General features: G+C 61.9%; 1 protein-coding gene across 13 annotated transcripts; it reads right to left on the bottom strand.

Moving 5' to 3' along the window:
* Positions 1 to 4,254: 4,254 nt before the first annotated feature.
* LY6H (lymphocyte antigen 6 family member H) lies at positions 4,255 to 18,429 on the bottom strand. Of its 13 annotated transcripts, XM_082720566.1 has the most exons (9): positions 18,295 to 18,429; positions 17,668 to 17,795; positions 16,792 to 16,911; positions 13,972 to 16,514; positions 13,550 to 13,754; positions 13,221 to 13,429; positions 12,615 to 12,882; positions 11,545 to 11,685; positions 7,021 to 7,296 (listed from the first exon to the last, which is right to left on the bottom strand). In XM_082720566.1, exons 2-4 carry the CDS (start codon positions 17,732 to 17,734, stop codon positions 16,279 to 16,281), a joined length of 423 nt encoding a protein of 140 aa, XP_082576692.1. In that variant the 5' UTR covers positions 17,735 to 17,795; positions 18,295 to 18,429; the 3' UTR covers positions 7,021 to 7,296; positions 11,545 to 11,685; positions 12,615 to 12,882; positions 13,221 to 13,429; positions 13,550 to 13,754; positions 13,972 to 16,278. The 13 variants fall into 13 exon arrangements, with proteins under 13 accessions (XP_082576698.1, XP_082576699.1, XP_082576701.1 ...); XM_082720565.1 differs by having other exon boundaries at positions 7,021 to 11,453; positions 12,615 to 13,429; XM_082720564.1 differs by having other exon boundaries at positions 7,021 to 11,453; positions 12,615 to 13,754.
* Positions 18,430 to 18,653: the final 224 nt, after the last annotated feature.

Below are 18,653 nucleotides of genomic sequence, written 5' to 3'. Positions count from 1 at the left end.
GCGCATGTGGGACAGGCCCCTCGACCTCAGTGACAGGAGTTCCGCGTGTCCTCCGTGCTTGTTTGGGCTGCGGACCGGCAGCCGCAGCAGCGGGGACATGGCGCGCCCACCTCGGGCGTCTGGACTGATCTGGAAGTAACCAGGAAAAGGAGCTGAGCTCCGTCCTCTAAGCCGGTGGCCGTCCACGACCACGGTGCGTGTGAAGAGACACAGCATGTGAGTGTACAGACACACACTCACGTACAGACACGCTCAAACTCACTCCCGCACACACGCGCACCTGGAAAGGACAGATTAGCCCCGGGGATACCCCCACGCCTCCCTCCCCGGGGGCTGCCCTCGGAGAGAGAAAAATAAGAAGAAAAAAAACATGGTACCAACCACATTTTCTTATAAATTTGTAACGGGAGCGGGGTGTTTACCAGAGGACAGACCCAGCAGTCTTCCTTTCTTGACCTGCCCGGGCTCCTCCCAAATACCTCAGGATTTATAGAGCTTGGCTGCTGGGAAACGTCCGCATCTCCATGGAATTATCCGTTTGAAAGGAAAAGGTTTTATAAAGGAAGCACCTCGGGGCGGCTGGGTGGCTCAGTAAGTTAAAGCCGCTGCCTTTGGCTCAGGTCATGATCCCAGAGTCCTGGGATCGAGCCCCGCATCGGGCTCTCTGCTCGGCAGGGAACCTGCTTCCTCCTCTCTCTCTGCCTGCCTCTCTGCCTGCTTGTGATTTCTCTGTCAAATAAATAAATAAAATAATAAATAAATAAAGGAAGCACCTCTTCGTGCCCCACGGGGAGTTTTTCTCCGGGAACGTGGTCGCTGGGCTGTGCCACGCGCCAGGAGCAAGGGGCCGCGGGCGAGCGCAGGGCTGGGGCTCTCACCGGCCACTCTGACCCGCGCCTCCGGCCTGCTCAGCCTGGGGCAGTGGGAGCACTGAGGCTGTCTGGGGCAGGCCCTGGGTCTTGGGTGCCAGGACGCCTGTCCACCTGCCCTGGACACAGACGGCGAGGAGGGTAGACCCGGACCCGGCGGAACCCGTCAGGAGGGGAGATGCGGGGACCGCGGGGAAACAGCGAGCGTCCTCTGCGCCGCTGGCAAGGCCCAGGGCGAACCTAGAGCTTTGGGAGCCGCCGGGCAACGAGGAGAACCGGAGTTTCTCTGCTCTGGAAACTTCCTTCTCCTGCGACCGGTTAAACAGACGTCACGCTCACTAGGAAAGTCGCCCCACTAAGACCACTGGTCCCCAGACCGCTCAGCCGGGGCGGCGGAGGCGGAGGCCTCTGCCGGGGACCGGGACGCGGGGTGACTCAGACCCTCCCACCTCCCAGAGTCCCGCTCCCACTCCCGGGGCTCCTGCGGGAACGTGGGCCGCACATGCGCCCGAAGGAACGTCAGTCCGGTTCGTCGCCTGACCCGGCGACTCCAACCCCGGCTGTGAACGCGGGGTTGTGAATGCTGGGTTGTTGGCCGCCCACGCTGAGGCCCGCGAGACGCGGCCTCGGGGTCCCCGGGTGAGCCCCGCGGCTCGGAGCAGGGAAACGCGGCGCGGGAGGGCGAGCAGGGCCGCCCGATCCGGGAGGGGCACAGCCGGGGCCGCCCGTCCCGGGGTCCCGCCCACGGCCCGCCGCAGAGAACCTCCCGCCTTCCGGGCTCCGCCTCGCAGACGCCCACTCGGGGAATCGGACACCGGACAGCGCCCCCCCCCCCCCCGGGCCTCTGCGGCCGCCACCAGGCAGGACACCAGGCTGCATTTCCCACCCGGTGAGAGTCCGAGAAGCGACCGGGGCAGCGCCTGGGGGAGGGGCCAGGCTGCTGCCCGTCCCCGCCCCCCCCGCAGGGGCGGAGCCTGATTTGTTCCTCCGAGTGTGCTGCTGAGTGTGGGTGACCTCGGGACGTGCGGCGGAGTCTGCCCCGTCCTGCCCGCTGGGCTGGGGGCTCAGAGCGGCCTCTGACACAGCCAGGGTGTGGGGGGTTGGGGGGGCAGAGAACCCCCAGGGAGCTCACCCTCGCGGACACTCGCGTGTTTGTAAGTACAACGTCTTCCCACACTTCTTCGAAGGCAGAACCCCGCGGGCTGGCCTCGAGTGGCCCCATCCTGCCAGAAGTCCTGCGGGACTGTAGGATTTGGTGTTGGGGTGCCGAGTCCGGCAGAAAGGATCCTCCAAGCTCAGAAGGACAAAGAGGACTTTGGCTGGAAATGAGCTCTGGAGGCGTTTAGAAGCCATGAGCCAAGGGTCACCCCATCAGCCACATGAGGAGGAAGAGGGCTCACTTCCTCCCCCCCTCCCCCGCAGGCTCTACGGCCTTCTGACCACCAGGAGCTATCACAGACCCCAGCCAGTCCCAGTCATGGAGGGACTGTGCTGGTCCGTGTGCCCTCCGAGGACCCGAGGACCACAGCATCAAACAGAAGCCTGACCCACCGCCCTACGGCTGGCTGGGCTGACCTGGTCCCTCCAGGAGGGCCTTCAACCTGGCCATATCTGTGCTGTTCCACCTGGGGTGACTTGTCCACAAGCCAGAAGGGACATGGGCTGAAAGACCACCTCCCAGCGGTGCCCCACTGCCCTGGAGCTGGAATCAGGGTGAAGGTCACTTCTGCCCCCAAAGGAATGGAAATGATGCTGTGATTTTAAGTGTCATGTAGCAGACATCATTTTAATCTCTCCGCTACAGGCATATGGTGTAACAAAGGACTTAGAAATTTACTGATAAAATTAAACTAAGGGGGGGGGAGCAAGCCAGTGCCAACAATGACGCCAGGAGGAGAAAGTGATTAGGGAGGGTGTTTGAAACCGGTGTCAGGGCAGTACCTCTGAAAACAGATCAGACAAGAAGCAAGGAGCACTTGGCTTTGGAAAAATCCTGCACACAATGAACTGTTTCCACCGACACATATAAAATCCTGAAATAATCATTGAGGGTACAGTGTGATGGAGCCAGGGGCTGACCTGGTCTGGGACCCCTGGTCCCACTCCATCCCCTGTGCCGGCAGGAAGCAGCCCTCTACTCTGCTCTGAGCTGGCTTCTCGGGGACTCAGCTGCCTCCCATGGAGCCACGAACACGGGCTGGAACAGACCATGCACACGCATCACACCGTCAGTGATGGTGGCTGGAGTTCCTCCCCGCTAAAGATTACATTTCTCTCCAGAAGTTCTGATCTTCTTTGGGCAACTGTCCCCCTCCCGGCCACAGAAAAAAGCAACATTTAGTCACTCGATGCCCCATCCAAGGGGCAGGCAACAGGGTCCTGCAACCCAACCCCAAACACTGCAGCCCAGTTCCTGAGCCCTGATCACTTATGGCAGGTGTTTCCAAAGACGTTCCTTGGCTGCAAATATTGTCAATTCCCACTATTTGCGACAGTTTTGTTCTATGACATCACCAAAAACACTGAATTAGTGAACACTAGACTTTGCTTGGAAGAGACACGCAGGATTAGTCTCCCTGCAAGCCTCTGGCCACATATGTTCATCAACCAATTAATGTTAAATATTTGCCCACCACACATCTAGTAAGGGGCTGATATTCAAAATATGTAAAGAACTCATGCAAGTCAAAAGCAAAACCCCCCAAATAATCCAATCACAGATGTTTTCCCAGAGCTATGCAGACAGCTAACAGATACAGGAAAATGAGCTCGTCATCAGGAAATGCAAATCAAAACCACAATGAGATCCCACCTCACACCTGTCAAGTGGCTGGTCTCAAGAAGATAAGAGACAATGGGGCACCTGGGTGGCTCAGTGGGTTAAGCCGCTGCCTTCGGCTCAGGTCATGATCTCAGGGTCCTGGGATCGAGTCCCGCATGGGGCTCTCTGCTCAGCGGGGAGCCTGTTTCCTCCTCTCTCTGCCTGCCTCTCTGCCTACTTGTGATCTCTCTCTGTCAAATAAATAAATAAAATCTTAAAAAAAAAAAAAGAAGATAAGAGACAGCAAGTGTTGGTGCATGTGGAGAAGCTCATGTGTTGTTGGTGGGAATGCAGACTGGTACAGCCACTCTGGAGAAGAGCTTGGAGCCTCCCTAAAAAAATTAAATACAGAACTACCGTATGATCCAGCAACTCCACGTGGGTATATATCCACAGGAAATGAAAACAGGATCTTAAAGAAATGTCTACACCCACGGATACTGCAGCAGTATTCACAAGAGCCAAGACACGGAAACAAGCCAAGTGTCCTTGGATGGATGGACGGATGGATGGACAGACGGGTGGGTGGACGGATGGACAGACAGGTGGTGGATGGATGGATGGACGGGCGGGTGGACGGGTGGACGTGTGGATGGATGGGAAAGAGGTGGTGTATATACACAACAGAATATTACTCAACCATAAAAAGAGAGGGAATCGTGCCATTTGGCAACAGCATGGACGAACCTAAAAGATATTGTGCTAATTGAAGTAAGTCAGACAAAGGAAGACAAATACTGTGACTCCTCTTGTAGGTGGAAAATTATAGCCAAGTTCACAGACACAGAGAACAGACTGATGGTCACTGGAGGCAAGGGGCGTACAGGATGGGAGAAATGGTCGCACCGTTTTGTTGTGGTTTTATTTTATTTTATTTTTTTAGCTTAAATGAATTGTCCTTTTTATTAGATTTTTTTTTTATTCAAGAGAGAGAGAATGAGAGAGAGAAGGGGGAGGGTCAGAGGGAGAAGCAGATTCCCCCCCGATCAGGGATCCTGATGTGGGACTTGATCCCAGGACTCCAGAATCATGATCTGAGCCGAAGGCAGCAGCTGAACAGACTGAGCCACCCAGGGGCCCCTGAACTGTCTCTTTTACAAAAGATTTTTAAATTTATTTGTCAGAGAGAGGGGGGGGGCACAAGCAGGGGGAGCAGCAGAGAAAGAGGGAGAAGCAAACTCCCCGTGGAGCAAGGAGCCTGATGTGGGACTCGAACCCAGGACCCAGGGATCGTGACCTGAGCTGAAGGCAGACACTTAACCAAACAGTCACTCCGGTTTACCTTTTTATTTAAAAGAAAAAAAAAAAAGTGGTGAAGTCCTGGACAAGGGTCGTAGCAGTGGGAAGAAAGGGCTGGGGAGGTTCTGGAACCTCTATAAGGTCTGAGGAGAGGAATGGGGACCACTCAAGCTCGGAGTTACTGGGGTGACGGAGGCTTTTATACTTCCAGAAAGGATTCTTACGGCCGCAGGAGAGTCCGTGAGCTCACTCCAGCGGACGCCGAGAGGAGGGCAGAGCGCAGGACGGTGGTGGGGGCTGACCCGCGGCATCTCCAAGCGTCAGGTCCCCAGACCCGCCGGCAGACGACCTGACGGTGGCATCCAGACCGCTCTCCAGCCTCTTGGCCAGCGCCCCCAGCGCCCCCAGCTACCCCAGCCTCCTGAGTACGTCTCTCGCCACCACCACACAACAGCCACGGAGCCAGGGCGTGGCTGAGGTCCCCCTCACAGCCTCAGCTTCTCACACAGCCACCTTCAGGCCACAGCGGGCTCCAGTCCGCACCCCCGTCCCTGCTGCCGGTGTCCAGGAGCCCCATTCTGTCTTTCTGCTTCCACATCAGACGGGCAACGGGCGAGGTCGTACCGAGGCTTGGGGGAGGCGCAGGTGAAGGGCGTGAGCACCCAGTCATCATGCTGAGGAGCTACAGGAGGCTCCCGGAGCCTGGTGCTAAGCCCGGCCCTGGAGGACAGGGGGATGCAGCCCCGAGCCCGCGCATGGGGTGAACACGGCGTCCAGAAGCCCAAGCCCTCTGGGAACCTCAGCGCGTGACCTTGTTTAGAAATAGGGTCTCTGGGGGCGCCTGGGTGGCTCAGTGGGTTAAGCCTCTGCCTTCAGCTCAGGTCATGATCCCGGGGTCCTGAGATCGAGCCCCGCGTCGGGCTCTGTGCTCAGCGGGAAGCCTGCTTCCTCCTCTCTCTCTCTGCCTGCTTGTGATCTCTCTGTCAAATAAATAAAATCTTTAAAAAAAAAAAAAAGAAAAGAAATAGGGTCTCTGCAGGCATGATTACCATGGGGTTTGCAGTGAGACCATCCCGGATGGGCAGGTCCTAGATCGAATGGGAGCATTCTTGTCAGAGACAGGAAAGGGCCCACAGAGACACGGGGAAGAGACCAGGTAGAGATGAAGCAGAGACTGAGGGACATGGCCACAAGCCAGGGACCCCAGGAGCCCCAGCAGCTGGAAGAGGCAGGAGGCAGCCTCCCCCAGAGCCTCCAAGGGAGCGCGGTCCTCTGACACGCTGGTTTCAGCATCTGGTCCCCAGATTGTGGGGGTGGTGCTTTGTTACGACAGCCCGGACACTGACCGCGACCCCATGGCTGCCGCTCACACCTCAGGGTCTCCAGAGCCCATCCTGAGGCCAGCGGCCCTCCACACCCTTCCCCCACCTCCAGCTCCGCCCCTGGCCTCTGCAGGTCCAAGACCCCTCAAAACCCCATTCTTCTTCCCAGAGAAACCTCCTTTGGGGGTGCCTGGGTGGCTCTGTTGGTTACGTGTCTGATTCTTGATTTCGGCTCAGGTCATGATCTCAGGGTCGTGAAATCAGGCCCCTCGACGGGCTCTGAGCTGGGTGTGGAACCCGCTTGAGATTCTCTCTCTCCCTCTCCTGCGGTGCCTCCCGCCCTGCTTCCCACTGTCCCTCAGGAAGGAAGGAAGGAGACAAGACAAGAAGGAAGGAAGGAAGGAATCACTTCACTCTCCAAGGTTTACAGGCCCCTTGAGCAAAACTCAGGCTCTCCGTTTGCTGGGATGAATAGGCCTCCCGGCCCCTGGGGACAGCATTCACAGCATAAATGGAAGCCTGTTCCCCCAGGACAATGACTCCCATCCGTGTGCAGGGACAGAGGTGGCGCCAGGAGGCCTCCCGCTCACCGGTCCAGAGCAGTGGACGTGTTCAAAATGCAAGGTACATGGCACAGACACGATTGCTGAAGCGTTTGCTCTGTTTTGTTTCATGCTGAGTATTTCTGATACTTCAGGGTCATAAAACCAAATTTTACTCGTAGTCTTTGGTCTATGACACCCACTCCCCATTGGTCCCCACACAGCCCTGATTTCTTTCTTTCCTTTTAATAATATAACAACATTCCGTGAGCTCACCAGCCGACAGGAGGACTCACACTTTGACACAAGCTTCCCGCTCCCTTGAAACCCTGCTCAGTACCCTCTGTGCCCCTACACAACCCTGTCTCCGTGTCCTGGGGGAGGGACACTGCATTCTGGAATCTTGAGATCTTGAGTTGATTGTTCTCATCCTCCCGAGAGGGACAATTGCTAGAGATGGATGGACGGACGGACAGGTGGGTGGGTGGACGGTGCTTGGAGGGCTGGACGGACGGAGAGACAGACAGATGGATGTTAGACGACAGATACACAAATAGATGTCATAGAGTGGTATCATCTACGAAGCTATATTTGCCACCAAACTTACATAAAACCACCGTGTAAAGTACTTGGTGGATGAACGCCAGCTTTGTGTCATTTGCTGGGACTCGCCCACTCGATTCCACGCCGCTAGCCTTCTCCCGTACCGTGGCGGACTAGCTCGCCCACGGCACCTGCCGCACAGCACCTGGCCGCCTCTCCCTCATGACCCCAAGTCCCCGCGACGGTCCCTTGGGCTACTTTCAGACAGCCGTTCTGTGAACAATGCAGCCACACAACCTGGCACACGTGTCCCTTACACACACGTGACGTGTCCCACTGCGGAATGTGCCGGGAAGAGATCGCTTGACTGTGGGGAACAGAACACTCAGAGAACACGCCGCGGTCTCCCCAGGCGGCCGCACCCCGGCTCCTCCGACGTGCAGGTGCGAGAGAAACCGGCATTCCTCGTGGCCTCATCAGACTCGTGAACATTTGCTCACTAGGGGTATGACGGACTGTTTGGGACTGGCATCTCCCTGGTAACTAGGGATGCCGGACATGTCTCTGCGGGCTGCGTGCTGTGGGACTGGCCTGCATGTGTCCCCCGCAGCTTAGCGAGGGCGCTCCCTGGCTCCGAGGTAGAGGAGAAATGAGGCCTGGCTTGAGCAGGAGGGCTCTGAGAAAACCCAAAGGTTCGAAGGCATGCTAACCATGGTGACCAGTGCATGGGACAGTGGGGGCACTCACCAAAGAATGAGTGGATTTCTGACCGGCTAATCTTTACGTCTTCCCAACCGGGCCCATCAGGTCGACCAGTGCCCCCTACAACTCCTCCCCTGGATCAAGACCGCAGACCATGTTGCCTCAGGAAGATGGAATCTTGCCTTTCCGACCACCTGTGTGTCTCCTTGCCCGACAGGGCCCACACGTTGCTTAGTCCCCAAGTGAGGGGATGAAGACACAGTGCTCTGGAGGGATTGGGGCAGGGACCCTGCTTTCCCCTCAGACAGGGAGACTTGGGAAGGGGGCAGTTGGAGAGAACTGGGGCCCAGGGGCAGAGCTAGGATGGGGGCCCCATCCACAGGAGGGCCCCACTACCTCCGCACCGCCCGTCGGCCCCTCCTAGTGAGCCGGGACTCACCCGCCGTCCCTCTCCGCCCTCACCCACCCACCTTTCGCTCCACTTGTTCATTCTCCAGCAAAACTGCCACCGGCCTGCGGGGGGAGGCGGCTGGCCGGGGAGGCCAGTTCTGGGGCGTCTCTGTCCAGGGATGGCCCGGGGTCCCGCTCCAAATGAGCAACCTCCCAGCAAGCAGCCCCCCTGGGAGGACGGATGCAGCCTGACACAGACACCCTGCCCACCTCAGCCCCCCGCCCCGGGCACGCGGGTGCTCCCTGGGCAAAGCAGCTCACGCACACCAAACCCCCAGCCTCACGGCTGCCTCCAGCCTCCCACGCGCACTGGCTCTCCTAGCTGGACAGACACTTGACAAGTTCTCCCAAACCCCTCCCTGGCCTTCACCCAGCCAAGGTTCTGGGGCTGCTGCCAGCTCTCCGACAGGCACCAAGACTAGTGTGAGGTCGGGGGCACTTGGGCACCGTGAGGGGTGGGGGAGACTTGCCTTCATCCTGGGGCTTCTGGAACTTCAGCGAAGGCAATACGAGACCCACCCTGTCCACACACTCTCCCTCCACACCAGGGCCCCCCCATCTCTCCTGGTGTCCCGTAGGTGTCCCAGCTCAGCCTGTACAGCCCCCAGCTTGTCACCTGTCCAGAACTGCTCCTCACCTGGGCCCTCACCCGGGCCCCTCCCCCAGGCCAGGAGCCGTCCCTGCTGTCAGCTGTCACTCTTCCCGCCACTCAGCCTCCCGCCTCAGTGTTCCGAAGCCCTGTCACTTGCCCCGCCCCCCCACCTCCATGTGGTGACCCTCTGGCCCTTCAGAGAACCTGGACAGGAGCCCACGACCCCAGCGCCCGGCCAGCTCGCTGCTGCACGCCGGCAGGACTTGAGAAGTGTCCGGGCCGGCCTGCTTCCCTGAAATCTGAGCTCCTCAACCTCGAACTTTCTCAGTCACTGTCCACCTGTCCCCTAACAGGCAGAAAGACCCTCCTGTCAACCCCTCTCGCAGGTCCAGGCCAGCAACACGTGGTCTCCCCAGTAGGAACCGGTCCTCTTGCCCACGTGCTGAGGGCCATGGCCTGCACAACCTCGCCTGGTCTGCCCAGGCTTTCTTAGTGCCAGCTCAGGGGTGAGTCAGGGTACGCCCACACCCTTGACTGAGGCCAATCCCACCCCCACTCAGGGAATTTCGGTGTCGGCGGCACAGACCCAGGCATCGACCACTGACCAAGAGAAAGAGGAGAGGCTGACTCCTAACCAGTGTGGCAGCACCACCCCCAGTGCAACGCCCAGTCAAAGACCAGAGCACTCTGTTGTCTCTGCAGGGACTGGGACAGGCTCAGCCCCTAAGGCTGGTGAGACGGCCAGACCCGCCAAGGGGACAGGCCACGGACCCTGGGGCTCAGCAAGACCCGCGCAGAAGCCTGGGGCAGAGCCTGAGAACATCCCTAGAAAGGGGGGACGGGGAGACCCCCGCACTGCCCTGTCCCTGCGCAAAGACGCCCAGGATGCACAGGGGCTCCGGCAGGCGGCGGCGGGCACGGGGACGGGAGACACTCCTCCCCTCCCTGACGGGCACGCACGTAGGCCCTACTCAAAACCTGAAGCTAAAAGAAAACGGAGGAGCCTCTCAGCCACTCCACAGGACGGGGCCCCTGCTCCCCTGCCCCAGCAGCACTCTCCAGGGCAGGTAAGGAAGCCTCATTGCCCCGAGGCCCCGGAGGAAGGTCTGGCCCTCCCGCTACCCTCTGCAGGGGTGCGACCCGGGCCGTCACAACTGTGTGCCCACTGTTCTGTCCCTGCGACCGAGAGCCTGGCACTTGGCTCCCCAAAAGTGGAAAATGAACCCATGAGCCCCTAAAACCATGAGCTCGCTCTTCCCAGGTGTCCCAGTGGGCACCCTCTGCTGGCCGGGCTGCAGGTAGGGCAGACTCTGGAGCCAAACCCGGGCACTCTGCTGGGAGGTGGGTGTAGGGCTCCACCTGTGCCTTCAAGGCCTCGTTGGCTGAGGTCTCCTTGCCACCGGGGACCTTGCGGGAAGGACCAACTTCTTCACCTGCCACAGGGGAAGGTCTACTTTCCCGAAAAACTCAAGGACTTTTGGGTCTCCGGTGGGCAGGTGCTGGGTAGAAGCGGGAGATACCCACAGACAACATCTCAGGTAAACGTCCCTCCCGTAGAACGTGAAGCAGGGTGCCTGGGGGCTTGTCCGGCTTGGGCCCCCCAACAAGCGCTGTGTGCAGGACAAGGTGCCAGTGGTGCCCTGGGACCCCGGGAGGAGACGGAAGCAGCAGGCGGTGGGGGATAGGGTGCAGCCGGGAGGCCAGGGGCTGGTGGCATGGAGACTTGAGATACGGACTCGCTCAGACAAGGCTGAGGCATCCGCGGCGGGGTGGGGGCACAGGAGGGGGGCAGGGTGGGAGAAAGAGCACCAGGGAAGGCCCCCCAGGACGAGTAGTGCTTCAGAGGAGGCCACAAGTTGGGGGGTGGGGGGTTGTCAGAATGGGGGAGGGGTCAAGGCAAGCCTCGGGCCCCAAGAAAGGAGGGGTGCCCGCTTTCCCGCCCCTCCTCCCCCACTGCCATCTGCCCCACCAGCTGGAACAGGGTTCCTCTGCCTGCGCCCTCCCCCCGGTGCCCCGAGAACTGGGCGTACCCCCACCTCACAGACAGAAGTGCGGCTCAGAGGGGACGGAGAGCTTGGTCAAGATCAAATAGCAAAACCCAAGTCCGAGCGTGTCCTGTACACACGGTGAGGATTTCGGGGTCTCGGGGTCTTACCTCTTCCAGGTCTGTTTCCTCGGTGTCAAGTGGGCAGAATAAGACCTCCAGCCGGGCTGAGGTCCCCAGTCCCCCGGGCCTGCAGCTTCCCTGGGCCCACACTAGAGGCCTCCAGAGCCAGACCGCTCCAGATGGGGCACCCATCTCCTTCGTGAGGCTGCCAAATCCCTAGTTCACCTCCAATGAGGACACCCGAGGACTAGAGACCCGTCTCGGCCCTGGACCCGAAACACAGGGGACCTTAATGCGGCAGGGCGATGGGAGTCTGGCGGTGGAGACGAACGTGGTGCCGGGACCCCCCGGGCTCACCTGTCGCGAACGCCCAGGCGCCTCCTCTCCAGGACACCGAGCAATGGAGCCCACGTAGTAGCTACTGGTTTCGCAAACGGACACGTCCTCGTATCAGCAAAGGGCGAAAGGCTGTTTCTCTTAAACTCATCACCGTTCCTCCTAAAAAATCGAATTGAATTATGAATAAAGAGCACGAGCCAAACAGAGTCCGATTTCAAGTCCCAAGGCAAAGGCCAACCCAAGGCGCCACAGGGAGGAGGGACGGTGAACCCCGACTGCCCTGGCCTCACTCACACGCCGCGGGCCCCGCCCCCGCGTGGAAGCACGAAGGGCGTGAGCACCAAGTGCTGGGAAAGCAGAGTCGTCTGTCCGTTTGCTCACAGCCTGCTGCACGCCTTGAAAATCCAGGGTCAGGGACCACGCAGAGCTCAGGGGAGAACAAGTATCTTTTCCCTGCGCGGGTTCAGCGCCGACGGTGGCCGCCTCGTCACCCCCACTCCCTCTGCACCTCGCGGCCGCCCCTGCCCCTGCGTTTCTGGAATTCACGCCCACACTCAGCAGCCTCCCAGCCCCTAAGGCGTCCCTCCGTAACCTTGGCTTTGCTGGGAGATGCGTCCAGACCACACCATGCAAGAGGGCTGTGGGGGGCGGGCAAGGAGCGCCTGCCCGCCAGGAGCAGCCCCCCCCCACCAGCAGAGCCCCCCCGCCACTGGAAGCCCTCCACGTATGAGCACAGCCCCCAAGCCCGGGCGAGAAGAACAGAACTTGAACCTTTCTGTCCCCATCCACTCCAGACCCGTCTCTCCAGGCGGCAGAAGCCTGATGTCTTGGTCTTTTCCCTCCCAGGGCTGCGTGCAGTGAGGGACAGCTGGCGGACCCACAGCCTCACCCCGGCCCATCTGGTCGTCGCCCAGTGCCAGGACCCACGGCTGTGCCCTCGCTCGGGTCACGGGGGCCTGGCCCTGACCCTGCTCCCAGGCCCACCGCAGCACGGAGGCCCGCGGCTGTCTGCAGCCCCCAGCCCAGACCTCCGCCAGCGGGTATCGCTCAAAGGTCCTGCCACTCGGGAGCCTCTCTCTGGGACCCACCCTCGGCTCCTGCCAGCCCGCGGCCTTCTCAGCCCCGGCATCTCCGCCTAGTCGGAGGCAGCGCCTCTCTCCCCTCCACGTGTTGAAGTGGTGCGACGGGCCTGTCTGCAGACTCACTCCCGCCGACTCGGAGAGGCCCGTGGCGGGGGCTCCGGGAAACACGAAGGCCAGTGACCCATGGGCTCCCTCGGTTGTCCGCCGTCCTGAGCCGCAGACCCCCCAGCCATCCTGCTTCAGTGGAGGCCAGCTGGGGATGGGGGGGGGACTTCTGGAAAGAATGGCATGAAGAAAATGGAAAACAGGGGCACCTGGGTGGCTCCGTGGGTTAAAGCCTCTGCCTTCGGCTCAGGTCATGATCTCAGGGTCCTGGGATCGAGCCCCGCATCGGGCTCTCTGCTCAGCGGGAAGCCTGCTTCCTCCTCTCTCTCTCTGCCTGCCTCTCTGCCTGCTTGTGATCTCTGTCTGTCAAATAAATAAATAAAATCTTAAAAAAAAAAAAAAAAAGAAAAGAAAATGGAAAACATCAGCTCGCCACATGGAAAATGGCCACTTTGGTTTAAAGAAAAGGAAGAAGTCTCGATTACAAGCACCAAAACTGCACGTTACCTAGCTTCGACGCGGGGGAGTACAAGGCCCACGGGGGAAACGAGCTGGAACGGGGCGCAATCCGGGCCCGTGGGACGGGAGGAGCGTCGCGCTGGTGCCGGGGACCCCCTCACACAGGCGGGGCAGCTCAGCCCCAGCGGCAGGCCCAGACGGTGACCGTCGCTGCCAAGCAGCCTTCCGGAACCGGACAAACGGACCCCAGCATTCACCTGTAAGAACAAGTCGCAAGAAGCGAGGAGGGGACTCGCCCCACCAGAGGAGCAAGGCGCCCGGTGGGCCCACGCACCGCGGCCAGAACATCCCGGCTCGTGCTATGACCCAGGCGGCACCTGGAGTCACGGGGGACAGGCGGGCGCGTTCGAGATCGGCGCTGAGAAACACCGGCCGCGTATTTCGGAGAAGTCCTGACTCCTGCCACGTGGTAAGCACACTCCGGGACCTTCGGGATCGGAGGGAAGGAGCCCAATCCGGAACAAAGAGCGGAATAGGAAGACCGTTTTCCTAAGATAAGCGCCCAGGAGCCTGTCCTCAGATCTGAAAGCCAGAAGCAATAAAGATCGATTAGACTCAGCCACACGGAACCCGAGGGCATACCTGGGTGTGCAGGAAAATGCCCCAAAATGAAGGTCCTTGGAAAACACAGACCACAGGCAGATGCTACCCCACTCACAAAAGGGTCTCACACTTCAGTAAGAAAAGACAAAAGCCACAGTGGAAAAGCGGACCAAGGCAATTACGAGGAAACACTCACAAGTCAGGACAAACGTTCCGTCTCACTAACAAGCTCTCCAGGGGAATCAGGATGAGAGTCTAGTGTTCGTCTCCCAGGCGGACAGGAAGCTCCCGGGGGATCGCACGGGGCAGGGTGGGAAGAGCCTCCCTTCGAGGAGAAGGGCATCTTCCAAGGAGACCTTTTCCTGGCTCAGCCGCATGCTCCCGGAATCCCCGGCGATGGGGAGTCCCTCGACCCCATAAGGACGCGAGGCCGAGGGCACTCCCAGCCTGGCCGATCAGAGACTGAGAGCAGCCCCTCTGCCCACAGGGGAGGGGTGGTTAAGAAGGGGTCGGCTCATTCGGAGGGACACTAAGCAGACCCCAAAAACAAAAGGTCTGCGTAGATCCTGAAGGACAACCTTGGTGGAGTCTTTAGAAAAATAATCAAGGGGCACATGGGTTTACCAGCACCTGCCCTCTGGCCCCAGCATGCCACACGGACGGTGGGGTTTGACCCTGCAAGGACAGCTCACCCTGGGGGACAGGGCTCGCTCGCTCTCAAGCGTGAGAACCCAGACTTAGACGGGGCCGCCGGAAGCGGAGAGCAAAGAGGTCCGAGCGGGCTCTCTGGGCCACGCTGCCCTCAAGCCTCCATCTGCCTGGAATCGCACCGCTCTCTCAAAGAGCTGGAAGGAGCTCCCCACTTTCTGTGTTTTAAATACTTCCCTCAGATAATAAAGTCAGCACAAAGATTGACCTGGAAGTGGGTTTGAACCCAGTGCCCACGGGATGGCCCTTGTCCTCCGGGAACCTCCGGGGCCCCCACGGTGTCCTGTCCTCGCTGGCACCAGCGTTCAGCCTCTGGGTCTTCAAGGCGCTCTTTGCACTTGCCCTACGTGACAGTGCCCGGTCCCTACACACCGCAGACACCAAGCCCCCGTGGTGGGCAGCACATGGTGCGGAAGTTTGGACGCGGTGGGAACCGGGTGCATCGTAGAGCAATGTTACAACAGAGCAGGAGACACGTCCCTGGCCGGTCCCACCAGCAGGAAGTGGACATGGTCTCCAGCGACCCCTCTTCCATCTGGCTCACCCCGGACATCAGATTCCTCTCCCCCGCTCACACGCGGGAGCCCTGGGAGGAACGCCACTGCCAGCTCTTAGTGAAACCACGGTTCTTGCCACGGGGTCCCGGCCTGGGAGTGACCACGGCCTGGGTCAGCCACGAAGGACAAGGAAGAACCGACGGAAGGCCGGACCCTGCAGTGGCTGCTGACCTCACATGGCGAGCCCGGGCCCCAGGGTGACCCACGTGGCCAGAAGTGTGGGAGACTGGGCTGAACCCAGCGGTGCAGAGACCCACAGCTACGGCAGGTCCCTAAGAATTACCTGTCGGTACCCCCTGCCTCTTCCCTCCCAAAGCCCCCGTCCCTCTGCACCACTCCACAGGGGCTGCCTCAGCCCCCACTCAGGGGCTGGCCTTCACGACCCTGTCCGCAAGGTGCCCTTGGTGGAGGCAGGGGTGTCTGGCTAAGAGGCAGAGTCCGGGCACGAGCGCGATCCCGACAGCGCTCTGGGGAGCGGTGCCCGAGTCCGGTCGCCCCAAGGCTCCACGAGAGAGCAAGCGAGAAGAAGAGTGAGGTGTCCCTGTGTGTGCGAGGTGCTGAGGGCCAGGGATAGTGTGCGAGCAGACGTGAGTGTGTGGGGGCTGGAGCACACCAGTCCAGGCGCTGGGGGGGCAGCACTGTTTCGGCGTGCACACCTGTGGACGTCTGCGGGGCACGTGTGCACGCAGGTGTACACGTCTAGCGTGCCCGTCTGCACATCTGGCTGTCCACATGCACATATGAACACTGACAAGGCCTTATCCTCGCGTACCGGCCCCGAGATTCTGCCCACTCCAACCTCCCCTTCCATCTGCTGTCAGGCCCCAGGCCCCCCAGCAGCCCCCGTGCCCCGCAGACCCCCAGTCTCAATGCTCCACAATCTCCGCCCTCGGCCTGCACACCCTCGGAGCCCCTCGCTGCTCTGCCGGCCTCATCCCGACACCCAGGCTCAGACCCAGGTCTCTGGACCACAAGTGAGTTTATTTCTCCGCGGAAGATGCCCACACAGCCGGGCTGTTGGGCTGGGCCTGGCTCTGCCTGGCTTCCCCTAGGAGACCTGGGGGTCCCAGCCCCCAGACCAGCCCCCCCCACCGGGGGCCTCCTTCAGACACCGGGTTTCCTGGAGCCGTCCTGCTGGCCGGAGCTCAGAGCTGGTGGAGAGAGGGAGGCTTCCCTGTGCAGGGAGGGGTGAGGCCAGGCTCTGGGGAGGAAGCTGGGGGGCCTGCAGCGGTGGGAGCTTAGGGCCCAGCCCCCAGGACGGTGGGCCCCAGGCTGAGCAGGAGCCCCCCCGCCAGGGCCCAGGGGCTGCCCCCCACCCCCGGCCCTCCATTGCACAGGTCTCCCCCACAACAGTCCACGTCCACTTTTAAGATCCCAGAGTTAATGAAGCCCATCAGATAGTCTGAGAAGAAGTGTCGCTTCACGAAGTCACAAGACGAGGCGCACATCTTGTTGACAGAGTGGTCTTTCCGGCCTGGGGGAGAGGTAGGGCGCCTGGGACCGGAGCCACACCCCACCCTCTCCGCCTCACCACCGGCCCGGATCGCCACCCCAGCCGGCAGAGCTGAGTCCCCCACCCGCCCACACCGTCTCCACATACGGAGAGGGCCACACAGGGCCCAGGGCTGGAGAGGCACCTGCCGGGCCTCACACTGGGCAGCACCCTGCCCACAGCCCTGTGCCCTCAGCCAAGGACAGAGGGGCTCAGAGGACACCAACCGCTCCCCGCCCAAGCCCTGGGCCTGACTCACTGCTGCTGGGGTCGGTGATCCGCACGCTGGCGCACACTGTGTCTGATGGCTGACACTGCTTTGGGGTGCAGTGGCTCGAGTTGGTGGTCAGGGTGCAGTCCTGGCACCACAGGCCGTGAGCTGGGCAGGGCACAGGGACGCAAATGACCAGAGGACCTGGGGGGGCGGGGGTCAAGCCCGCTGCCCTTCTGCCCCAACCCACCCGAGGCTGGCACTGCTGAGAGAACCAGGCCGCGGTAGGAGGCCGAGCGCCCCCTGCCAGGAGCGAGAAGGCCACGCTGGCCCCTGGAGGTCAGGCCCTGGGAGAACCTCTGTGCCTTCCTGGCAGTTGGGGGGGGGGGGTCCCCGCACTGGAACTCTGGCAGCCCTGGGCACCCTCCGTGGCCCGTTCGCAGCTGTGCCCACACTCCAGCCACAAAACCCCCGCACCTCTGGGCTCTCCTGCACACTCCTACCCCATTCCCACACCTCCCCTCGGGCTTCAGTTGGGTCCAAGGAAGGAAGGACCACACGGACTAGATGCGAGGCCAGGTGGGGCTCTGCGGGGGGTTGATGGGGCGCGAGAACCCCGCCCCCTGCACCGGGCCAGGGGCGTCTGGGCGCGACTAGCTGCAGCGGGCTTCCGGGCGGGGATGGGGGGGGGGGCGAAATCGCTCGGTGTCCTCAGAAGCTGGGAGGGCCCCACGTGGCTGGGGCTGGAGCTGGGGCTGGAGCTGGAGCACCAAGAGTGAAGGCGACAGGCGCGAGGGCCCGGAGAGGGCGTGGATGTGACGGGCACCGTCGGAGGATGGCGGCCCCGCAGCCCGGCTCTCTCCGGAGCCGCCTCGGGCTCTTCCGGCGACCTGGCCCAGCCCCGCGGGCCGCCCCCAGACTCACCGGGCGCAGAGCACAGCAGGCCGGCGAGCAGCACCAGGCCGAGACTGTTCAGGGCCGCAGGCGGCATGCTCCCGGCTGGCCTCGGGAAGGCGCGGGGGTTGTGGGCTGAGGTCCTCCGGGGCGCGGGCCTGGCAAGGAGAAGCCTCGGTCAGGAGCCCCAGCCTCCTGCCGAACCCGAAGCCCCCTCCCCTTTTCCGGGACGGGAGGGCAACCTCTCCCTCCCCCCTCCCGCCTCGGAATCACCGGCCCGGGAAGGGGGGCCGGGGTAAGGGGTCGTTCGCGAGCTCGAAAAGCCCCACCCCCAGCCCATCCCCCAGAGCGTCCACCATCGCAGCATTCCCCCAGGGAGAATAGGTCCGCCGTCTCGGGCAGGGGGACCGCTCGAAACGCCCCAACCCGCTCCTGGCACCTGTGGGGTGGGGGTTGCGGGGGGGAGCGCGTCTTCTCCTCCCTGGGGAGCGGTAGGTGTGTCCGGAGAGAAAAGGGCAAGACAAGGTGCGAGCGGGCGGTACCTGCCGATGGGGGAGGGGCGCGCGCTACGTCCCCACCTCCACCCCTGGGCTGGGGGCCCGGGAACCCCGCGCCGAGTCCCCTCCCGCCGCCTCCCGCGCGCGTCCGGGTGCTCACCGCAGGTCGGGGCGTGGAGCGCGGGCCTCGGGTCGGGGGCGCACTCACATCCCTGGGGGGTCGGCGCTCCGGGGCTCTGGGAGGCACGGGGAGCGGTGCCCTTCGGTCTCCCTGCGGACCAGAACCCGGGCGCAGCCTTGTCTTTCGGGGAACGCAGCCGCAGACGCGGACCCCGCGCGAGGGGCGGAGCAGAGCCGGGGCGGGGGCGCGCGGGGGGCGGGGGCGGCGGGAGAAGCGCGGGCGGGGCGCGGGGGGCTCCGGGGGCCGCGGCGGGTCGCGCCCCTCGACAGCCAACGACGGGCCCGCGCTTCCGCCCCCTCCGTGCCGACTCCCGCCGCGGCCGCCCCGCGCAGCCCTCC

Source organism: Mustela nivalis, assembly GCF_964662115.1.
Source record: "Mustela nivalis genome assembly, chromosome: 2".
In the NCBI taxonomy this organism is placed as follows: Eukaryota; Metazoa; Chordata; class Mammalia; order Carnivora; family Mustelidae; genus Mustela; species Mustela nivalis.
This window is presented reverse-complemented; position numbering and strand designations above follow the sequence as displayed.

What these genes read in the sequence shown, in the direction of transcription:
- LY6H (XM_082720572.1), bottom strand. Translation starts at nt 13,812, where the DNA reads ATGCCCTCGGGTTCCGTGTGGCTGAGTCTAATCGATCTTTATTGCTTC. An exon ending in GCCGGGATGTTCTGGCCGCG is followed by an intron (nt 13,430 to 13,506) that starts GTGCGTGGGCCC and finishes TTGTTCTTACAG; the next exon opens with GTGAATGCTGGGGTCCGTTT. An exon ending in CTCCCCCGCGTCGAAGCTAG is followed by an intron (nt 12,883 to 13,220) that starts GTAACGTGCAGT and finishes CATTCTTTCCAG; the next exon opens with AAGTCCCCCCCCCATCCCCA.